General features: G+C 50.7%; 1 protein-coding gene across 2 annotated transcripts in view; it reads left to right on the forward strand.

The window, feature by feature from the left end:
* The window catches only part of ANXA13 (annexin A13), a 65,037-nt gene that overhangs the window by 35,279 nt on the left and 8,583 nt on the right, over positions 1-21,175 (forward strand). For both annotated transcript variants that reach the window (XM_062188022.1, XM_062188023.1), the window contains 6 exons: positions 7,361-7,455; positions 10,940-11,110; positions 14,488-14,521; positions 14,627-14,706; positions 16,234-16,302; positions 16,716-16,817. In XM_062188022.1, the coding sequence (XP_062044006.1) occupies positions 7,361-7,455; positions 10,940-11,110; positions 14,488-14,521; positions 14,627-14,706; positions 16,234-16,302; positions 16,716-16,817 (551 nt within the window). The remainder of the gene's footprint in view (positions 1-7,360; positions 7,456-10,939; positions 11,111-14,487; positions 14,522-14,626; positions 14,707-16,233; positions 16,303-16,715; positions 16,818-21,175) is intronic.

A 21,175-nucleotide genomic window follows, 5' to 3' on the forward strand; every position in this document is an offset into this window, starting at 1 on the left:
GAGTCTGAGGGGGAAGGGGACGGCGATCCTAAATCCCCGCCTCCTACGTATGCGCAGCTGCGGCAAAAGTTAAAAGATGCCTGTTTACGCCCTCTAGTGCCTACGGCTCCTCCTATCGATGTCGTGCCCGCCCATCAGATTAAAGACGCAGCGCCTCCTACTGGCGGTCATGTAGGCGTGCCTCAGCCCCATCTAACACCCGTGCCGCCATGGCCATTAAACGTCCCAAATGTGCCACCTTTTTCAGGCAGACAGTTTCATCAACAAGCCTGGAAACAGTTGCAAACTGGCGCTCCCGCTGCCCCCGCTCAGGCTTACCCTGTTTTGGCTTTGGGCACGCGAGAGGCCCGGCACGAACCATTGGACATGACAGTATTAAAACAACTTAAGGCTGCGGTCCATGACTATGGACCCACAGCCCCATTCACATTGTCACTCCTTGAATCAGTCGGCCAGTCCATTTTAACACCTAGCGACTGGACCCAATTGGCTCGGGCCTGTTTAAGTCCAGGCGGCTTTCTTTTGTGGCAATCTATGAATACAGAGTGCTGTCATGACCAGGCAGATGAAAATGCTGAGGACGGCCACCCTACGTGGAATGCTGATATGCTTTTAGGGCGTGGACCTTATCAGGCTGACCAGACCCAATTCCCTAGACAAGTATACAGGCAAATTTCCAACTGTGCCCAACGTGCGTGGAGGCAGGCGTCCAATCCAAGTGACTCAGCTAGCCACCTCACCAAGATCGTTCAGGGCACGGCCGAACCCTTCGCTGATTTTGTCGCTCGCATACTTGAGGCTGCGTCGCGTATTTTCCCTTCCAAGGTTGACGTTCAGCCACTGGTCAAACAAATTATTTTTGAGCAGGCTAATAAAGAGTGCAAAAACATTCTTCAACAATATAGACATAAATCTCTGGACTCCTGGTTAAAATACTACAGAGATACCGGTGGGCCACTTACTAATGCGGGCCTAGCTGCAATGCTGGCAAAAGTCAAAGAAAACAGTCCAAAATCTAAATCGACCCGACCCCCCATATCTTCAGGACTTTGCTTCCAATGTCATCAACCGGGTCACAGAAAACGCGATTGCCCCAATCTCAGCCATGGGTATTCCACGGCACAGCCTTCAGGCATAGAGCCTTGTCGCCGTTGCCGCAAGGGCCCTCATAGGGCAGAGGTATGCCGTTCTGCTTTCGATATCGATGGCAACCCACTTACAGGTAGCGCCCAGGGGCCAAAAAACGGCCAGAGGGGGCTCCCCAACCCAGCGAGGAGCCCCCAAAATCAAATCTACTCTCAGGTTCCACCTCCCGTGTCTGCGCTACACCCAGTGCACCCTCAGCCCGTGCCACTCACGGGTCCGCAGGCCTGGACCTCCGCGCCACCTCCCCTCTCCTCTTAACTCCGGAGATGGGGGTACAATTAGTGGAGAGCGACTGCTCCGGTCCTCTGCCCCCGGATTCGGTTGGATTAGTGTTGGGTCGGTCCTCCGCCGCCCTCCGAGGGCTAGCTGTGATCCCCGGGGTAGTTGACTCTGATTTCACTGGTAAAGTAAAGATCATGGTTCAGGCCCCTCAGGGACCTTTAGTAATCAATCCTGGAGACCGTATCGCACAAATGTTATTACTGCCCAGTCTTCACTCTTTAATCCCAGCTAAAAACCACGTTCGCGGCGCTGGTAACTTTGGGTCCTCTGGCATTAATTTTACCGGCTTACATATGCTTTTAAATGAACGTCCCACTTTAGTGTTGCAGATTAATGGCAAGGACATTAAGGGACTTTTAGACACAGGAGCCGACAAATCCATTATAGCAACAAAGGACTGGCCTAGTACATGGCCTACAAATGTGGCGGAACAAACCTTGCAAGGACTTGGTTTTGCTCATTTCCCAAAAATCAGTGCAGCCTTGTTGTCATGGCAGGATAGCGAGGGTCATAGAGGACAGTTTTCTCCATTCATTTTACCTCTACCCATTTCCCTTTGGGGGAGAGACGTCCTGGCCGAAATGGATGTTGCTTTGGTCACCACTTCCCCTGCAGTACGATCTATGCTACAAAATATGGGTTACGTCCCAGGCAAGGGACTCGGTGTCCAGCTCCAGGGCCACCCTTCCCCCATTAAACCAAAACAAAGACCAAGTAAAGTTGGCCTGGGTTTTTCCTAGGGGTCACTGTTTCGCCTCCTAAACCAGTGGAGCCTTTACCCATCTCGTGGCTAACGGACGTACCCGTCTGGGTTCCACAGTGGCCCCTATCTCAGGAGAAACTGGAGGCAGTCAACACTCTGGTCTTGGAGCAGGTCAACGCTGGTCATTTGATCCCATCCACCTCTCCATGGAATACGCCTATTTTTGCCATCCGCAAAAAATTAGGTCAATGGAGACTCTTACATGATCTTAGGGCAGTCAACGCACAGATGCAGCCTATGGGCCCTGTGCAACGTGGTCTTCCTCTGCTTTCGGCACTTCCCAACCAATGGCCTGTTATTGTAATAGATCTTAAGGATTGTTTCTTTTCCATTCCATTGGACAAAAAGGATACCCCACGTTTTGCTTTTACTGTCCCCACCCAAAACCAGGAACAACCGGACAAGCGTTGGGAGTGGACAGTCTTGCCTCAGGGTATGACTAATAGCCCCACCATGTGTCAAGTCTATGTAGCCCAAGTACTAAAACCTCTTAGAGACCGATATTCCGACTGCAGGTGCCTACATTATATGGACGACCTACTGTGTGCAGCCCCCACAACAGAGAGGCTCCTGGCCTTATACAGTACACTCCAACAAGTGCTGGAAGGGGCAGGGCTGCATATTGCACCTAATAAGGTGCAATTGTCGTCTGTAGTTTCTTATCTTGGGGCTATAGTCGCCCCTACTCAAATTAGACCTCAAAAAATTCAAATAAAAATCAATGCTATCTCCACTCTAAATGACTTACAAAAACTTTTAGGGGATATCAATTGGATTAGGCCCTACCTTAACATTCCTAATGCTGCATTGCAGCCCCTCTTTAATATACTTAAAGGAGACCCGGATCTTGCTTCCCCCCGAACCTTCACCTCTGAGGCCAAACAAGCACTGTCAATTGTCAACGATGCCCTTAGTAAAGCCGCCCTAAAACGTTGGGACCCTGCGGGAGACCTTACTCTTTGGGTCCTCGACACCCTTAAACAGCCCACCGCGGTCCTATGGCAGGATGGGCCTCTCCTCTGGATCCATCCCTCAATGTCATCTACTAGATCTATTAGTTACTATCCCGTGGCAGTGGCGGAGATAACTCTCCTAGCCATTCAGAGGGCTATCCAACATTTTGGACGCGAACCATCCACCATTGTTGTCCCCTATTCCATGGAACAGGTACGTGTGCTAATCGCTTGTACTGATGCTTGGGCGGTTTTAGTCTGCTCCACTTCCGCAACTATTACAAACAGAACACCCTCTGATCCTTTGCTAACCTTTGTTCAGTCTCACCCAGTTATTTTTCCAAAGTCCACATCCCAAAAGCCCTTACAGGGAGCCCCAGTAGTGTATACCGACGGTTCTAAAACAGGAGTCGGTGCATATGTTGTTTCAGGATCTGTGCCAAAAACATTCCAATTCGCTACTAACTCCCCCCAGGTAACTGAACTTCTTATAGTTAACCAAGTCTTCTCTGATTTCCCCGGACCTGTCAATATTGTGTCTGATTCACGCTATGTGGTTAATTCTGTGTCTATCCTTGAGGCCGCAGGACTAGTCAATTCTTCATCCTCCGTAGCGACAGTTTTCCTCACCCTGCAAAAATCTATTTGGAATCGGTCTGCTCCTTTCTTTATTACTCATATTAGAGCTCATTCTTCCTTACCTGGACCCATGACCACAGGCAATGCTATAGCTGATCAAGCCACACGCCCCATTTGGATACTCCAATTTTCTTCCCCAGAAGAGCAGGCTATCCAGTTTCATTCAGAGTTCCATGTAAACGCAAAAACCCTTGCCGCCAAATTCGGTCTTTCTCGTGCTGCCGCTCGCGATATTGTTCGCCATTGTGCCGCATGCCCTACTTTAACCCCTGTGCCTTCGGTGGGGGTTAATCCCCGAGGATTACTACCAGGACATATCTGGCAGATGGATGTCACCCACATATCCGAGTTTGGGACCTTAAAGTATGTTCATGTGTCAGTTGACACCTGTTCCCAAGTAATTTTTGCTTCTCTGGAGACGGGTGAGCGTACCACCCATGTCATTAATCACTGCCTTGCTGCATGGGCAGCCTGGGGCAAACCAAAAACTTTAAAAACAGATAATGGTCCTGCATACACAAGTAAATCATTCCAAGATTTCTGCACCCGTATGCAGGTACAACATAAAACTGGAATCCCTTATAACCCTCAGGGACAGGCCATAATTGAAAGGGCTCATCGAACCCTCAAGGCTTTTCTCTTAAAACAAAAGGAGGGAATTGCCACGGGCAAAACCCCTCGAATGCGCCTCTCCCTTGCACTGTTTACTATAAACTTTTTGAATTTGACAGATCATTCTATGTCCCCCGCTGAGAGACACATGTTAAAGGAGCCATCTTCACGAGGCTATGTCCGTTGGAAAGATGTCCTCACGGGAAAGTGGTACGGCCCGGATCCGGTATTATGCTGGAACCGAGGCGCGGTCTGTGTCTTCCCACAGGAATCTGGAAGAGAACCTCTCTGGATACCGGAAAGATTGGTCAGAAAAACAGCCCCGCCGCCACAAGATACACCTCTATCACCTACGGACGACATCTCCCCCGAGATAACCGAGATTACCACGCTCTCACAGGACGACAAATTGCAACAAAACAACGAGACGTCCCTGTGTACTTCGCTGGGTGAGCTCCTTCATCAACAACAAGTTGGAGAGCGTCAGACATCAGTTCCGCGCGGCAGCGTATGCTGCTCTCCATCACCGTGATCCGGATGCATATGCCATGCTGGCTCGCATGACTTATGACCGGGTCCATACCAGCGATTAAAACCCTCGTCCCCCCATCCCTACTCACGCCTCACATATGGACAATGCCTCCATCAGGCACACACCTTCCTCGAGTTGTCTTGTTCCCCCTCTCATTCATTGGGCTGTATCACCCATCCCTGACGGGGAGCGAAAACTGGGTATGCGAGACCAAAGGTACTGCAGCAGGAGTCCACCCGGGGGTTCCGGGGGTCCTGGGAGAGCATATGCATATGCATGCAGGTTCAATTCCCAGCCTGCCCCAGCAAAAGGGAATAAAAACTGATCCCTAACGGAGACATCAGGGGTTGTGGCCAGGCCCTTGAAGTTCCGTAACTAACGGATCACAAGCACGCTGGGTATGCACCTCTACTCTCTGCCTAGTAAATATTCTCCCGGCCCTCATGAGCCAGGGCCGTCGGGGATGTGATTTGTGCAAAAACAAAAGGAGGGAGATGTAGGGAACCAGACCGGAGGAACCGTGCCCCTAAGATGGCGCCGACTCCCTGCTTCCGGGTTCTTCCTCATCTCAGGGAGTTCCCGCTCTTGCTCGCTCCTTCCCGCCTTAGATTTCCCGCTCTAGCTCGCTCCTTCCCGCCTTGCCACGAGATTGTCCTATCCCCGCGCTTCTAGCCTATCACCTGATTTGTGACGTGTATTGTGCATATAAACCCTTGCTACGCGGGTGTAAGGGAAGTTCCTGCCCAGAAGAGATCGAAGCTGGATCTCCTGCTTGCCGAGCAATAAAGGAACCCCGTGCAAAGTGTTCGGTCTCTGTCTCTTGCTGGACGAGGACGGCGCCGAGCAACTTTGGACCTTCTGCTTGTAGTAGCACCACACACTAAGATGAAGTAAGAGGGTGGAGAGCAGATTTAAGGATTGAAAAAAATGAGTTCAGTCTGAGCTACATGGGACTTTGAAGGCCTTGGCAGACCCAAGGGAAGATGGTCAGAGGCAGCTGGAGAGATGTGAACTCAGAGCACAGGGGAGGGCTGGAGGTGCCGGTCCAGGACGGCTGAGCACCAGGGTGGCACCCCGGAGGAGGAGTGACCACAACTAAACTGGGGCGGGGGGGCTGTGCATAAGCAGGTGACTGAAGAAGGGCGGATGCTGGGGGCAGGTGCTGGAGAGGGAGGACAGGTGGGAAGCAGTCGAGGAAGGGCCCTAAGCAGAGAATGCCCAACAGATTCAAAGGCAGCGAACAGGTACATGGAGGACTGAGGAGAGGCTCTGGGTGGTACCTCGGTCTCCTCATCTACAAAGATGTCCGAGACGGCCTCTCTAGTTCCTTCCCGCTCTCACAATGGCTGAGTGCTGTCCCTGAGTCCCGGCACGCTCAGACACCAGGGTGGGCAGTCCATGGAGGGCGGCCCGGGCACAGCCCTGCCTGGGTGGGAGGCAGCTCAGGGGCTCTCGGGCAGTCACGCTCCACAGTGCCCAAGGCCTCGCAGCCACCCTCTCAGGACCCCCATGGATTCTCTCATTTCATTCACACAACAGACATGTATATTATTAACCCCATCTCAGAGGTGGGAAAACTGAGGCTTTCCAAGGCCATTAACTTTCCCAATGTCACACAGTTAGCAAGGGGTGGGACCATGAGTTTAAATCAGTCCGAAGAAATCAAATTCAGGGTTGAATGATTAAAGGGTCTTTCTTACTCCCACGCGAGCACTACCTGGTCATCTGTCTAATCCTGTGTCCACATCCAGATAAGAATATTCTCTGCTTTTTTATTCATGATAGTCTTCAGTATTCATCCAATAGCTGAAAGGAGCATGGATTACTATGAGCAGCCCCAGCTTCTAATTCTAATTCTCACTAGAGATTTCCCTGTTCTGGGACTTAAACAAGAATGACGTCATAGAATACACAGTCTTCTGTGATTGGTTATTTTACCTAGCATAATGTTCTTAAGGTTCATCCACACTGTAGCATTTATCAAAGCGTCGCTCCTTTTTTCTGGCCAAATAATACTCCATTGTCTGGACATACCACAGTTTGTTTATCGATCTGTCGAGTGGTGAACTTTTGGGTGGTTTCCACCTTTTTGAGATGTTGGGGATAATGCTGCTATGAGCATTCATGCACGAGATGAGTGTGGACATTTGTTTTCATTTCTCCAGGAATGAAGTTAAGGACCAGGCAGTATTTGTTCCTCATTCCACCATAACACCTGTATATCATGCACTGGCACCTTAGGGACGTTAGTCTAAATAAATAAGGGAAAAGAATACCACTTTCAGCACAAGACATTAAAGCAAAAGGGTCCATTTGGCTCCACTGAGGATCTGATCACCTCTGAGCTGGAGACCCGGATTCTGGACTTGAGTCAGACAAGCCTCCTTCCTGTTTCTCATTCATGGCAGCTATGTTTCTTTCTCCACACTTTAGGAACGGATGAGGCAGCCATCATTGAAATCTTATCAACCAGGACATCGGAGCAGAGGCAACAGATAAAGCAGAAGTACAAGACCGCGTACGGCAAGGTGATCCCAGGGGCCCGGGCAAGCGTTGCACCCATCTTGCCTTGACCTTGACCTTCTCTGCCCTCTGTGTTCTCCCCAGGCAGCAGACAGTGACTTTAAAGCTTTAATGAGATAGCCCAGGAGAAAAACTGAAATCACCACCCAGAACTTTTAATTGGCTCCAGAAAAACTGAAATTGCTTTGTTAATAGCTTATAAAATCAATACCCTTTAACTCATTGCTTTTTAAATTGACTTCACTTTCTTGTTAAGCCTTTAGTCATTTTTTCCCCATTCAATTCCACATAATAACTTACAGATAGCAAGTGATTTGAAAATCAGTCCCACAGGTGTATGAAAAAAAATCATACAGGATTTTTCATTTATTCAACTATCTTCAAGAATGACATGTTGTTCATAAGTGACTGTTAAAGAAGATTTTTTTTTTTAATTTCCATTTCCTTAAGCATTGACAGCTTTTTCCCCTTACATTTCTTACTTTTTTTTGGTATTGCTGATGATACTGTTATGTACACAAGTATTCAAGTTTACATTAAGCCTTCTTGTTTCTTTATTAATATACAATGAACAAAATTTAACCCTGTAAAATGTCATTAGCATTGCCATTATGCAAAGTGACTGTCAGTCATGCTGGGTTCACATCCATATTCATAAAAACCTTTATGCTTACAATCACTACACAAAAAAGCAGACACACAGAAGGCCGTGGGTTTTCCTACTTGATGTTGAGCAGGTAACAATCTCTTCTGGCCTTGGCTTTCTCACATAAAGAATGGAGAAGGTAACTTCCTCCCTTCCCAGGTTGCTGGGAGACTCAACCAGGACCATGCCAGTACACGCTGAAGAGGGAAAGCTGGGATATGGGTGACTGCCTCCATTTTACAAATAGGGATGGCAAAGCTCATCTGTGTACATGAAGTATGTAAAATCACACACCTAGAGGGAAAGAAAAGAACCAGGGCTCACATCCAAGCCCTGTGACTTCAAGGCCAATGCCTGCCTATTCCTGGGGACCCATTGCCATGGTTGGAGCTACTTACTAACATGAGGGTACTTCAAAAAATTCACAGAAGTTTGAATTTAAAGGCTAAGTTAATTTTGCTGCAAAAATTTTCTGAAAATCTGTGTATAGTTTTTTCATAACATGGATTTTGTATGTATTGTGAAAAAAAGTTTCACACCAAAATCAACTCATATTTTTTATTTTGTTTCCCCCCACACAAGCATTTTGAAGTATTTTTGTATGCTACGTAGCCCAAATAGTTGTGCTTTCATAGTTTTTCTGCTTATCTCCTCATGATCAGGTTTGTCAATATCTTTTTTTTTTTTTTTTTTTTTTTTTTTTTTGGACAGGCAGAGTTAGACAGTGAGAAAAAGAGAGACAGAGAGAAAGGTCTTCCTTTTTCCGTTGGTTCACTCCCCAAGTGGCCGCTACAGCCAGTGCGCTGATCTGAAGCCAGGAGCCAGGTGCTTCCTCCTGGTCTCCCATGCGGGTGCAGGGCCCAAGCACTCAGGCCATCCTCCACTGCACTCCTGGGCCACAGCAGAGAGCTGGACTAGAAGAGGAGCAACTGGGACAGAATCTGGCGCCCCAACGGGGACTAGAACCTGGAGTGCCAGCGCCGCAGGCGGAGGATTAGCCTAGTGAGCCACAGCACCAGCCGTGAATATCATTTTTGATAAAAATAAGTAAATCTGCAATTCAAATGCCTTTAATTGAGTTGAATGAAGTTGAATTTTCATACTTTTCAACACATCTAAGTCCAGTGGCTTCCCAAGTCCCATGTCTTCTTCCACACTATCAACGTGGAAAGTCAGACACAAGGTTTCTTAAACTGTAGTCTTCAAGGTAAGACTGGGGAACGACCTGGCGGTTAGGATGCCTGCATCTGACATTGAAGTTCACGGGTGCGACACCTGGCTCCGGCTCCTAACTCCAGCTTCCTGCCAATGGGCACCCCCGCGAGCAGCAGTAATGGCTCAAACAGTTGAGTCCCTGCCACCCCTGAGGGAGACCTGGATTGAATTCCAGGCTCCAATCTTCAGCCAGACCCAGTGAGGGTCATTACAGGCATTTGTGGAATAACCTAGCAGACTGGAACACGCAAGTGCTCGCTCTCTCTCCCTCTCCTTCCCTCGCTATTGAATAATAAGAGTGAATGGGTTCAAAGTGAGGGTCTTGGGGCTCTGCTAAAAACAAAACTTCATGATTCCTTTATCTGCCAATCATTTAAATACTTTCCAGTTCTCAGCTGTGATTCTGAGAGCCAAGGCTTCGAAACAGATGACCTTGAACCCCAATGCCACAAATCTAGAAGGTGTCAGGGACCATCAAATCCAAGTCCCCATGTCACTTGAGCTCCAAAGAGAACAGCCATCCCAAAGTAACACCACTTAGCGGGAAACCGGAACTAGCCCTGAGGGATCCCAAGTCTGCTCCTCTGTCCAAACAGAATGTCAACGCTCAAGGATTTGTTTTCATGCTTGTGGCTTGTAAGAGTAGGCAGCTGGGATTTCTGCCCTCTGAAGTTCCATATAGTTCCCATCTGACCTGAAAAAGTGTTTCTAATGCTTGGTTGGAACCATGCCATGGAGCTCTGACCCAAGCATGGCCTGTCTTCACCAGATGCCGAGTCATGTGGAACAGGACGAAGCCATAACATCACAGCCCCTTTTAAGACCACAGACCCCAGGGCCAGGAACAAAAATCTTCTGGATTTTTTTCCCAAGCCTAGATCTCAGAGGTTCATCTGACACAGAGTTGTTTTGCTATCTGGTCCATGGCCTCCGGTCTGACCTAGCCTGGGTCATTGCTCTGCAGAAGGTCCTTCATTTAGGCTGGGGCTTTGATGCCTCTTTCTAGACTGGACACCTGTTCTGAAACCATCCTGAAACCTGAAACCATCTCGTCAAATAGGAGAGGGCAGGCAGCGCACCTGTGATGCTCAAAGAAAAGATGGTGGTGGATGCATGCCCAAAACAAGGGGCCGGGGAGTTTCCTGAACTTCTCTGTCCATCCACCTGACTTCTTCTCTCATGTGTCCCTTTCAGGATTTCACAAGATAACTGAAGTCATGCAGTTTGCCTGTGTGTTCCTATGCAGCCCCTTGTCGTTGTCATTAGCAGTAACGGGCCTGCATCTCCATCCTCTCTAGCTGGATCTTGGGGCAAACCCACCACTTTCTGTGGTTCAATGAATGGTGATGGTGCCCACACCTCTCCTGCCAGCTCCACAGCTGTCTCGAGGGTCAGCGGAGAACGCTCTCTGCATCCTAAGAGGTTCTGCGAGTGAGGCTGGGATCGTAATGTATCTGGCACAGATCAGGGTGTCTCCTCGTCCTGCCTCTGCCAGCCTAAGGCGAGATGGCTGAGCCATCATGGTGACTGCCAGCCTCAGGACCAGGCCACGCATGTGCAGATCACGCCCCACCCCGGGCCCGGGCAGTAGTGCAGGCGGACACCCGGCCCCTTCTGTCTTCCTACAGGACCTGGAGGAGGTGCTCAAGGGGGAGCTGAGCGGAAACTTCGAGAAGGCAGCCCTGGCCCTCCTGGACCGCCCCAGCGAGTACGCCGCCCGGCTACTGCAGAAGGCCATGAAGGGCCTGGGCACTGATGAGGCCCTGCTCATTGAGATCCTGTGCACAACCACCAATAAGGTCAGTCCAGCCCCCGAGGGGGCGTCTACACCTCCATCACAGATGGCTGCCGTCCCTCGATGGGTGACGCCTCCCCTGCATTCTACCCACGAGTGAGCCTCAGTCCGGGCAGATCGGCGCCTGCTTGGCCCGTGCAGGAGGGATGCCTCTTCCAGCCGGTTTTGGTGTTGTTGCCCCTGGCTCGACAGGATAGGTCCTTCCGGAAGAACGGTGCCAACCCAGCCTTTGTTTTCTCAGCTTATGTTTTAGATGCAGTTTTGGTTTTTGACGCAGGAGGCCAGAGTCGACTCTACCCCTCCCCCAGCCCAGCTTTGCAGGTGTCGTGGCAGGAATAACGTCCATAAGGAAGCCAGGCCCATTTGCGCCACCGCCTCACCGGTGGCTGCCTTCCAGCCTCGAGTAGCAAAAAGAATATAAGAAGGCAGAGAGGCGAGTGGTGCCCGGGAATCCCCCGCCCCCACCCCGGGGGCTGCCCCCTGCAGGACTCTGGGTCCTTCCCTAGCCCCACCCACCACCTTTCCAGGAGCTGAAAAGAGCATGTGGCAAGGTCCCCGTGCCAGGTCCCCATTTGTTTGGTCCCAAAAGGATCAAGGAACGGATCGAGACTGAACACCCAGAGATCATCGAGAGGCCAGCCCCGCCCCTTCCACAGCCCTCAGCGCAGGTGAACGGGGAGCCCCCACAGGGAATGTGCCAGAAGAGTCCAGCAGGAAGCAGAAGCAGCGGTTGGAGCAGACAGCAAGGAAAACTGGAAGAGAGCGCAGATGTCAGGGCCATGTTGGGAGCCTCAGACGCGGGCCTCCCTGCTCTCCCTGCTCCGCCAGCCAGGCTCCAGCTGCAGACCGCTCTCCTGAGTGTCTCTGGGCTTCTCTTCTTCCCACAGTACGGTACAAGCCCTCTGTGTCCAAAAGGGGCCTCAGAGGAGGGTCAGTGTGGACCCTGGAGGGGTCCCCCCGCTAATTCCCTGTCCTCATCCACCCATCCCAGGAGCACCAAAGCCCCAGCAGTGAGGCATCCAATGCCAGGGGTAGTGGCTACCTGTCTTTGTGAAAAAGTTGATGTTATTATTCTATTTTCTGATCTTATTTGATCACAGTTCCCACCCTCCCCCCAACCCCTACCCACTTCCAGTCTGGTTTCTTTAAGGTCCTGGCCTCTAGCAAGGAGTAAGGCCTTTCTTCCATTAAAATAGATCCAGGGTAATGAGAAGGAAAAATGGGGAGAGCGCAGGTGTCAGGTTCAGGCAGTTCCTGGTGGTGCATCAGGAGGGGGAGCGAGGGGAGGAATCGGTCAGCAGCCCCCACCACCACCCCCATTGGGCTGCCCCACTCTCTCAGCAGCCAGTGCCTGACCTGTTGCCCCCACTGCCATCTCCTCCCCACCGTCGCCTGCTGACTAGTTTCAGCCTGTGGTGGGGAAGCCCCTGCCCCTGGAGCCGGTCTCTTGGCACGGGACATTGAGATAGACAGCAGCTCTGCTCAGGACACACCCTAGAGAGACGCACGCACTCCTGTGCTGGGCAAGCCGTCCACTGAACAGAGCCTTGTCAGAAGCAGCGAAACACTGGAAACAACCCAAGCATCCATCAATGGGAGCTGGCGAAATACACCGGGGCTTCGTGTAGGCTGGAACATTCTGTAGCCATTTAAAAAGTCTCTAGGCGACTGTCTACATACAAGCATGGCTGGCTGTCCCAGGCGGTTTTTTTTTTTTTTTTTTTTTTTGACAGGCAGAATGCATAGTGAGAGAGAGAGACAGAGAGAAAGGTCTTCCTTTTGCCGTTGGTTCACCCTCCAATGGCCGCTGCGGCCGGCACATCTTGCTGATCCGAAGCCAGGAGCCAGGCGCTTCTCCCGGTCTCCCATGCAGGTGCAGGGCCCAAGCACTTGGGCCATCTTCCACTGCACTCCCGGGCCATAGCAGAGAGCTGTCCTGGAAGAGGGGCAACCGGGATAGAATCCGGCGCCCCAACCGGGACTAGAACCCGGTGTGCCGGCGCCGCAATGCAGAGGATTAGCCTGTTAAGCCACGGCGCCGGCCCAGGCGTTCTTAGTGAGTGCAAAAATAAGTCCCAGGATGATAGGTACGGAGGCCACTAGCTAAACACATGGGCTCATTCGCAGAGCAACTGTATATTTGTTCTTTAACACTGTTACATGTACGCAGACCCAAAGAAATAGATGGGGAGATACACACTGAACTTATAGCCCCCTGCCATGTGGGTAGAGGTTGAGGGGAGGGGGAGGAGACAGGACCAGGGGATGGTAAGGGAAGGTATTAGCTTAGCTGTAATTTTTAAATTTTTAATTGACATATAACAATTATGTATCTTTATGGAGCATAGTGGAAGGTTTCTACACATGTATATAGTATGCGATGCTCAAATCTGAATAATGGCTATATCCACCACACCAGATATTAACCATTTCTGGGGCCGGCGTTGTGGTTCAGTGGGTAAAACCCACCGCCTGCAGTTTCGGCATCCCATATGGGTGCCGGTTTGAGGCCTGGCTGCTCCACTTCCAATCCAGCTTCCTGCTAATGCACTTGGGAAAGCAGCGGAGGATGGCCCAAGTGCTTGAGCCCTTTTACCTGCATGGGAGACCTGGATGAAGCTCCTGGCTCCTGGCTTCAGCCTGGCCTAGCCCCTGGCTGTTTTAGCCATTTGAGGGAGTGAACCAGCAAATGGAAGACCTCTCTCTCTGTCTGTCTCTGTCTCCCTCTCTCTGTGTAACTCTGCCTTTCAAATAAATAAATAAATTTGCTTTTTTAAAAAAAGTTAAAAAACACAAACATTTAGCATTTCTTTGTGGTGAGAACATTCAAAATCCCCTTTTCTAGCTCTGCTGAAGTCATACATTTTTGTGAACCACAGTCACCCTATCGTGCAATAGAGCACTATAACTTATTCCTGCACTCAGTAACCTGATTTCCGCTGTCCAGCCCCTCCTCCTGTCCCCTCCTCCACACCTTTCCCTGTCTCCAGTCCACTTCCTGCTTCTTTGAGATCGTGCAGTGTTTGTCTTTCTGTGCCTGGCTTATTTCACTTCACGTAATGCACTGCAGACTCATTCATGTTGCTGCAAATGACAGGATTTCATTCTTTTTCATGGCTGAATAGTACTCCACAGGGCACATATCCTCCACATTTTCTTCATCCATCTACTTCCTGGTTCCATATCTGGTGAGAAGGCACACTGATGACCTTGCACACAGAGGGTCCCTCCACAGCCCCAGACACTTGCTCTGGACCCTCGTGCTGACCCACAGGAGTGACCATCGCAAGCGGAAGTCACAGGGCATCCTCTGTGTGTCTCAGTCTCTTGTCGATGAACCCTACTTAGAGTGTTGATAGTTTATTCTGTTTCCTTCCCTAGGAGATCATTGCCATCAAAGAAGCCTACCAAAGGCGTAAGTGACCTTTTGTGCTGGCTTGGAGTGAAGTTTGCTCTTTATAAGATACTCTGGGAAACTAAGTCATCTGCTTTCTCCCTTCCTTTCTCTCTTCCTCAAAAGTATTTGACAGGAGCCTTGAATCGGATGTGAAAGGTGACACGAGTGGAAACCTAGAAAGAATCCTGGTGTCCCTGCTACAGGTAAGAAGAGTAAAGAGGTCTCGCCTACTTTAGGATTTCAGGAAAGGACCTCAGCGACATGGTACCACAATGCAAATGGCAGTGAACACAAATGTCTCCTTCTGTTCAAAATGTCGGGGGCTCATCAAGCCTGGCTCCACCAGCAGCCCAGGGACAGTGAAATCAGTCGGTGGGGATTTCTCCCACAACAGCAGTCTGTCTGGTCACGTGCAGAACGCAGCCCCCCGGGTCCATGAATCAGCTTGTAAGCAGAACCACTTCATTCTGCCAAGAAGGAAACCTAGGGCTCAACGGATAGGTAACGTGGCCAGGCTCACACAGCCTGGAAGACACAGCCCAGGAGCAAGAAGCGGCCCAGGTCACCCAAGGTGGGTGACAGCTCTGAGCTTACTCCCAGGACACAGCCCGGTGTCTGTGTAGGAGCCGCAGCAAGGAACCCGGCCAGGAAGGCAGGGAGCATCAGCCTTCCCTCCGACATAGCCGTCTCCACCAGGCTGGCGCACTTCCTGCTTCATTTCTCCAGAGGGGACAGGTTGGGAGCAAGAAGAAAGGCTTCAACTGCAGCGGGAAGGGAATGCGTGTTTTCTCCCTCTACATACCAGACTGCCGCTTGCCTAGCAATTGGGAACCACACCACTCCGTCATCTCCCAGTGCCTGTGGGTCGAGAGCCTGGGATGGAGGAGCCGAGTCCTTCTGCTCTTGACCGGTCAAAACCAGGGCATCAGCTTTAGCTGCTGTCTTCTCCACAGACCAGGGGAAGTCCTTTCCTTGTGCCTGGTGTCCCCGTTTTCTTGCGAGCCACCAGAGACCACTCTGGCCTCTGGAGAATGTCCACAGGTCCCAGCCACGTGGCCCTCACCGGCAGTTCACCACCCTGCTGTTCATTTTCTTCCAGGCCAGTAGGAGCTCATCTCTGACTTCTTCCATCTTGCCCCTTTAGGAGCTCACCTGAGTATCTCTCCCTTCCCCAAAGATAATCTCCCTTTTGATAAACTCAGCTGACGAGGGACCCGAATTACTTCCAGGAAAATCCCCATTATCCGCCAACATAAACAAACGTGAGAGAGCGACGTCTCATCACGTGCACTGGTCTCCCCCATACTCCAGGGGCGGGGCTCATGCCAGGGCATGGGTCACTGGCAGTTGTCGTATGATTCTGCCCATCATGTAGGCTCGCATTAGACTTCCAAGTCTCAGAGCTGTAGCACTGGGATGGTGAATGGTGACGTATGAAAGATCGGAAGGAAGACTACATTCTTCCCAATGGACTCCCTCTAGAGGACATCCTAGGTTGCTGTCAACCTGCCCAGAGGTCAATGGGATTTGTGGGTGACACTGGTTTCCAACTCCCCAAAAAATTTGTTGCCAAAGAAGCTATGCTGTTTACCAGTTGTGGCCAAGAGATGGCAGCAAAGAGCAGCCCCTGAGCTGTCTGCCAGGCTGGAGGCACGGTGGGTTTTCTCTTTTTTTTGTTTTCTGTGGTCAAGAAAGCACGCCAGTCAATGCCAATGTGCTACTTTTCCTAGGCTAATCGTGACGAAGGAGATACCGTGGACAAAGATCTGGCGGGTCAGGATGCCAAAGAGCTGTATGACGTAAGTGTGCCCATGTGCCGTGCTCCCCACATGCTGGGGGTTTTTACATTTTTAACATTATTTTTAACAGATTTTCATTCTATTTCATGCAAATAGGAGCTATTAGGAGATGGGTGTGATATTTAAGAAATAAAGAGATGCTTAGCTCTTTATAGAGCGCATAGGAAGAGTTGCTCCTGTTTTTTTACAATGGGGGTCGACCGCTCAGATTCATTGGGAACAAGGGAGGCTATAAATATTACAAATAAATTTGTAAAGTGCACGTGTGGGCTAGACGCTTCCAGTGCTTCGTCAATCCTTTCACTCTTATTTAGTGCATAGTTTATAATTTCCCATAAGTGAGGTCTGGCCCCAGTCCTGGGTATCAGTCTTTCCACAAAACCTTCTAAAATGTCTTATATCTGACCCTCAAGGCAGGGGAAGGCCGCTGGGGCACAGATGAACTTGCCTTCAATGAGGTCCTGGCCAGGAGGAACTATAAGCAGCTCCGAGCCACCTTCCAAGCCTATCAGATGGTAAGGAACAATGCATGGGGCCACACACGGGACCACACGGGGTTCCCTCTGAAACCCTTATTTCCAAGAGAAGCCAAGATCTGGGATACAGAACTGGGAGGCCCTCTGTAACTGGGGCGCTCCACGGAGGATAGTTCATTTTGTCCCTCCAAGGAATGTTCGATAATGTCAGGAAACGCTGGAGGTTGTCACAACCTGGGAGGGAAGCAGCCACACCTCCCACAGCACACAAGACAAGCGCCCACAACAAAGACCCATCCAGCCCCGCAGGCAGGGCAGAGGCTAGGGAGGCAGAAGTGGGCCGTGTTTCCGATCAAAATTCCTGCATCAAGGGATCCAGGTGCGAATCCTCATTCTACCACTGGCAAGTGACCAAACCTCTCCATCCTCTCATGAGAACCAGGGACCATGGGTCTCACTGTTACATCCTCAATACTTATGTTAAGAGTTAAATAGAGGAGCTAGCGCCATGGCTCACTTGGTTAATCCTCCACTTTGCAGCGCCAGCATCCCATATGAGCACCGGGTTCTAGTCCCAGTTGCTCCTCTTCCAGTCCAGCTCTCTGCTGTGGCCCGGGAAGGCAGTGGAGGATGGCCCAAGTGCTTGGGCCCTGCACCTGCATGGGAGACCAGGAGGAAGCACCTGGTTCCTGGCTTCGGATTGGCACAGCACCGACCATAGTGGCCATTTGGGGGGGGTGAACCAACAGAAGGAAGACCTTTCTCTCTGCTTCTCTCTCTCACTATCTGTCAAATTAAAAAAAAGGAGTTAAATAGGATAAAGGCTCAGAACAGTACCTGATGGTGCTAAGAATAGATGCCTCCATTCTTCTTATCTTCTTCCAATTTGCTGCTGGGCTCATGGGGCCCACCACTCCCAACAGAGGCCACGTTCCTGGAAAGATGCACACAACTCATCTTAGTAATCTCATAATCGTCATAAGCCAACAAGATGGATTAGCTATTTCAAGGCTCTGAGCAGTGAGCCCTTCCCTGGAAAGCGGTCTGAATTGCAAAAAGCCTTTAGTGGAACACCCGATGTTTTGTCTTCCCATTTTATATTTGTAGCACGCTGTTACCTGTTCAAAGCACATCCACGCCCTGTGTCTCATTTCAGCTGCACACCAGTGCAGGGTCTGTAACAGGCTGAACAGCCAGCGCCCGCACAGCTGCTGGCCTAGGAGAGGCCGCTGAGTGGGGAACCATCTGTAACTTATCAGGACCACACAGCAAGTCGGTAGCACAAAGCGGATGAGAAGTCCAAGATTCCCCAGCCCGAGCGCCTACCTCGGCTGGGGCTGGCCGCTCCTCACTCGAAATAGCAGTTCTTGTACGCTGCCAGCAGATACAAAGACAAGGAAGCTTTGGAATTTTATCGTTATTGTATATAAACCCTGAGGGCTCTCAGCGTTCAAATCGTGCCCAGAACCATGATCCAAAGCAGCTGGCGATGCGGTCCCCTGATCCCTGTGCCTGGGGGCTGTGTGGGCTCTGAGCTGAAGGCCCCCTCCCCCCATCATGGGGGCTGCAGAGTTTCTGGGGCTGGCTGTCATGGGTGGTCACTATGAGAATGCACATACGTGTGTGTGTGTGTCTTCTCCATTGCCTGCTGGGACCCCAACGAGGCCAATATCTCAAAACTGGCCCTGACGTAGCAGCCTCAGTCTCATTCCAGAACCTGTTCAAGTGAGAACCCCCAGTCCCCATGGGGACCTTCTGAGCGAGATGCCGCAGGGTTCTCCCATATGTAGGTCTTTGTCTTCCAGGTGGTTCTGATGCATGTTATGGCTGGAGCAGTCGGCTCTAGGTTACTAGCTGTATGACCCTGGGCGGTTAGTAAGGTTCTGTGCCTAGTCATCCCTACTTTATAGGATTATAGATCATGAGAATGAATAGAAGGACTTAGCCAGTACCTGCCTCACAGAAGGCACGCAATAAACATGAGCAATTGTGAAGGGTCTCCCTGTGTGAACCAACAGTGGCAAGAATCCGAGTAAAACTCAAGTGAATGATAAAGTCATCTACAGATCTGACGATTCTCCCATGAAACCAGCTAGCTCTAAGGTCTAAGCTCTTCATCTACTCCAAGGCCTTGCTCAAATGTGGTTCATCTCCATCTTGGTTGTTGATTTTCCCGTCCCAGGTTCTGTAAGTTTGCTGGTGATCTCTGACCAGTAACAAAGATGTGATTGTGCGACCAAAGATGTGATCGTATGCCTGAGGGCACAAGCTGTCTTTCCATCTTTGGCACAGAAACTTGAGGTTTTGACCTTTGTTTGCCCTCTGAGCCCGAGTCTTAACTTCTGACACTGTTGGCAATCTCAGCCCTAACAACAGAGCTTCCCCAACCAGCTGCATTGTGCAAGATTATGACAGTCCCCAATGTTACGGGACACACAAGACTTGCACAGTTTCAAACCAAAGTAAGGGCCCCAAACAGGGCCTGGCTGGACACAGGTGCACATACTCCTAGCCGAGCCCTGCTGCCTCTCCCCTGGACGTGTTCTTAAGCCCTTGCCAGAGCCCTTAGCTTTTCAACTGCTGGCATCAACACCACAGTGCGCAGGGCTCTGGGGTTGGCACACTGTCAGTTTGAAGGAATGGATTTTCGAAGGAGGAATGTCTCCTTTATTCTTCTAATGACTTCCCACTGGCATTGCTGCCTGCTTAACTGGAGTCTTTGAGACTTCATTGGAATCCACCCTCATCTTGTGTTTTTTTTTTTTTTTTTTTTGTACTAAACTCAGAAAACCTGATTCTGTCCCAAGACCTCCCTAAGAACTCAGTGTTCCTGTAGCTGAAGTGAAAAGCGTGCAAAGGAGAGGCCCGATGGCTTGGGCCATTGTTTCCAGACTGTGTTCCCTGGATCCCATGGAGGGCGGCAGGAGCTACCAGGAGAGGGGCAGAATGAGAAGAGGGGATAATACCAATTTGTTGTCTTGTATGAGTAGCGCCCCCTGGAGTTGTGCAAGAAAGAGGGAAGACACATGGCAGCATTACTACCTAGGGATAGGTGGCATTAAGAGGTCACCTCCTGGCTGGCACTGCAGCTCACTAGGCTAATCCTCCACCTGCGGTGCTGGTACCCCAGGTTCTAGTCCCGGTTGGGGTGCCGGATTCTGTCCCGGTTGCTCCTCTTCCAGTCCAGCTCTCTGCTGTGGCCTGGGAAGGCAGTGCAGGATGGCCCAAGTCCTTGGGCCCTGCATCCCATGGGAGACCAGGAGGAAGCACCTGGCTCCTGGCTTTGGATGGTACAGTGCGCCAGCCATGGCGGCCATTTGGGGGGTGAGCCAACAGAAGGAAGACCTTTCTCTCTGTCTCTTTCTCTCACTGCCTAACTCTGTCCAAAAAAAAAAAAAAAAAAGAGGTCACCTCCTGCTCCCCAGAACGGCTCTGTTTTTACCTGCTTTGTAGTGTGAGGTCCTACAGAAAACTGAAAAGGACTCTTCTAGAGTCCTGGGATTAACGATAGAAACAGAAAGTCATTTAATGTGAGAGTTTTTTAAGCACAGATCCATGTAAACAAAGCATCCTCTTGCAATGTACTCTCGTCTACAGAACAAGAGCCCTGTTCCCGGGGAAGTGACCTCAGCCCCTTCCAAAACACCAGCTCCCACATCAGACCCAACCGAGAAAGGCACAAGATTGACAGCCCACTGCTCTTTCTAATCCGATTGCCAACGCCAATTACCCGGGCCTTTAGATACTCCAGCCTCCAGCAATAACGGGGAGGACAAGCAAAAGAACTCACTAAACACGCACCCTCTTCCTGGCACGTATATTCTGCTTGCTCTGTGAGGAACACTTTGTCTACCTGTGTTTTCATAATAAGCGCCATAGACTCCACTGCCGTGTACCCAACGGCCCCAGTATTTATAGAATCAATTGTGTCATATCCTCAAAAGATCACTTCTAAGAACAAGGTTTCAGTGTTGCTGATACTTCCCTGCAATTACCCCACCCCGGCAGACCTCTCCCCTCTCTTTATTTGCCTGCCCTGAGAATGGCCCAGGCAGTATTTGTGTTAAGGATCAGTCACAATTTACTGTAACGTCAGCTTCTGTAAATATTTGGAGAGAAACCCAATGTGTAATGCTGTGCAGAGCGGTACGTGAACCAGTGGCGAACAGAGGCCCATGTGCCGTCACCCAGAGTGAGGGGGGATGCACGGTGAGGCTGGCCCCCGGGGCTCCATGTGCCATCACCCAGAGTGGGGGGGTGGTGCACAGTGACGCCAGCCCCCGGGGCTCCATGTGCCGTCACTCAGAGTGGGGGGGCCACTGTGAGGCCAGCCCCGGGGCTCCCAGCCCCTGCAGGCCCCCTCTCTCAAGCAACAGTAGCGCAAGTCCTTGTCGTGA

The sequence above is a fragment of the Lepus europaeus genome, chromosome 4 (genome assembly GCF_033115175.1).
Source record: "Lepus europaeus isolate LE1 chromosome 4, mLepTim1.pri, whole genome shotgun sequence".
NCBI classification, from domain to species: domain Eukaryota; kingdom Metazoa; phylum Chordata; class Mammalia; order Lagomorpha; family Leporidae; genus Lepus; species Lepus europaeus.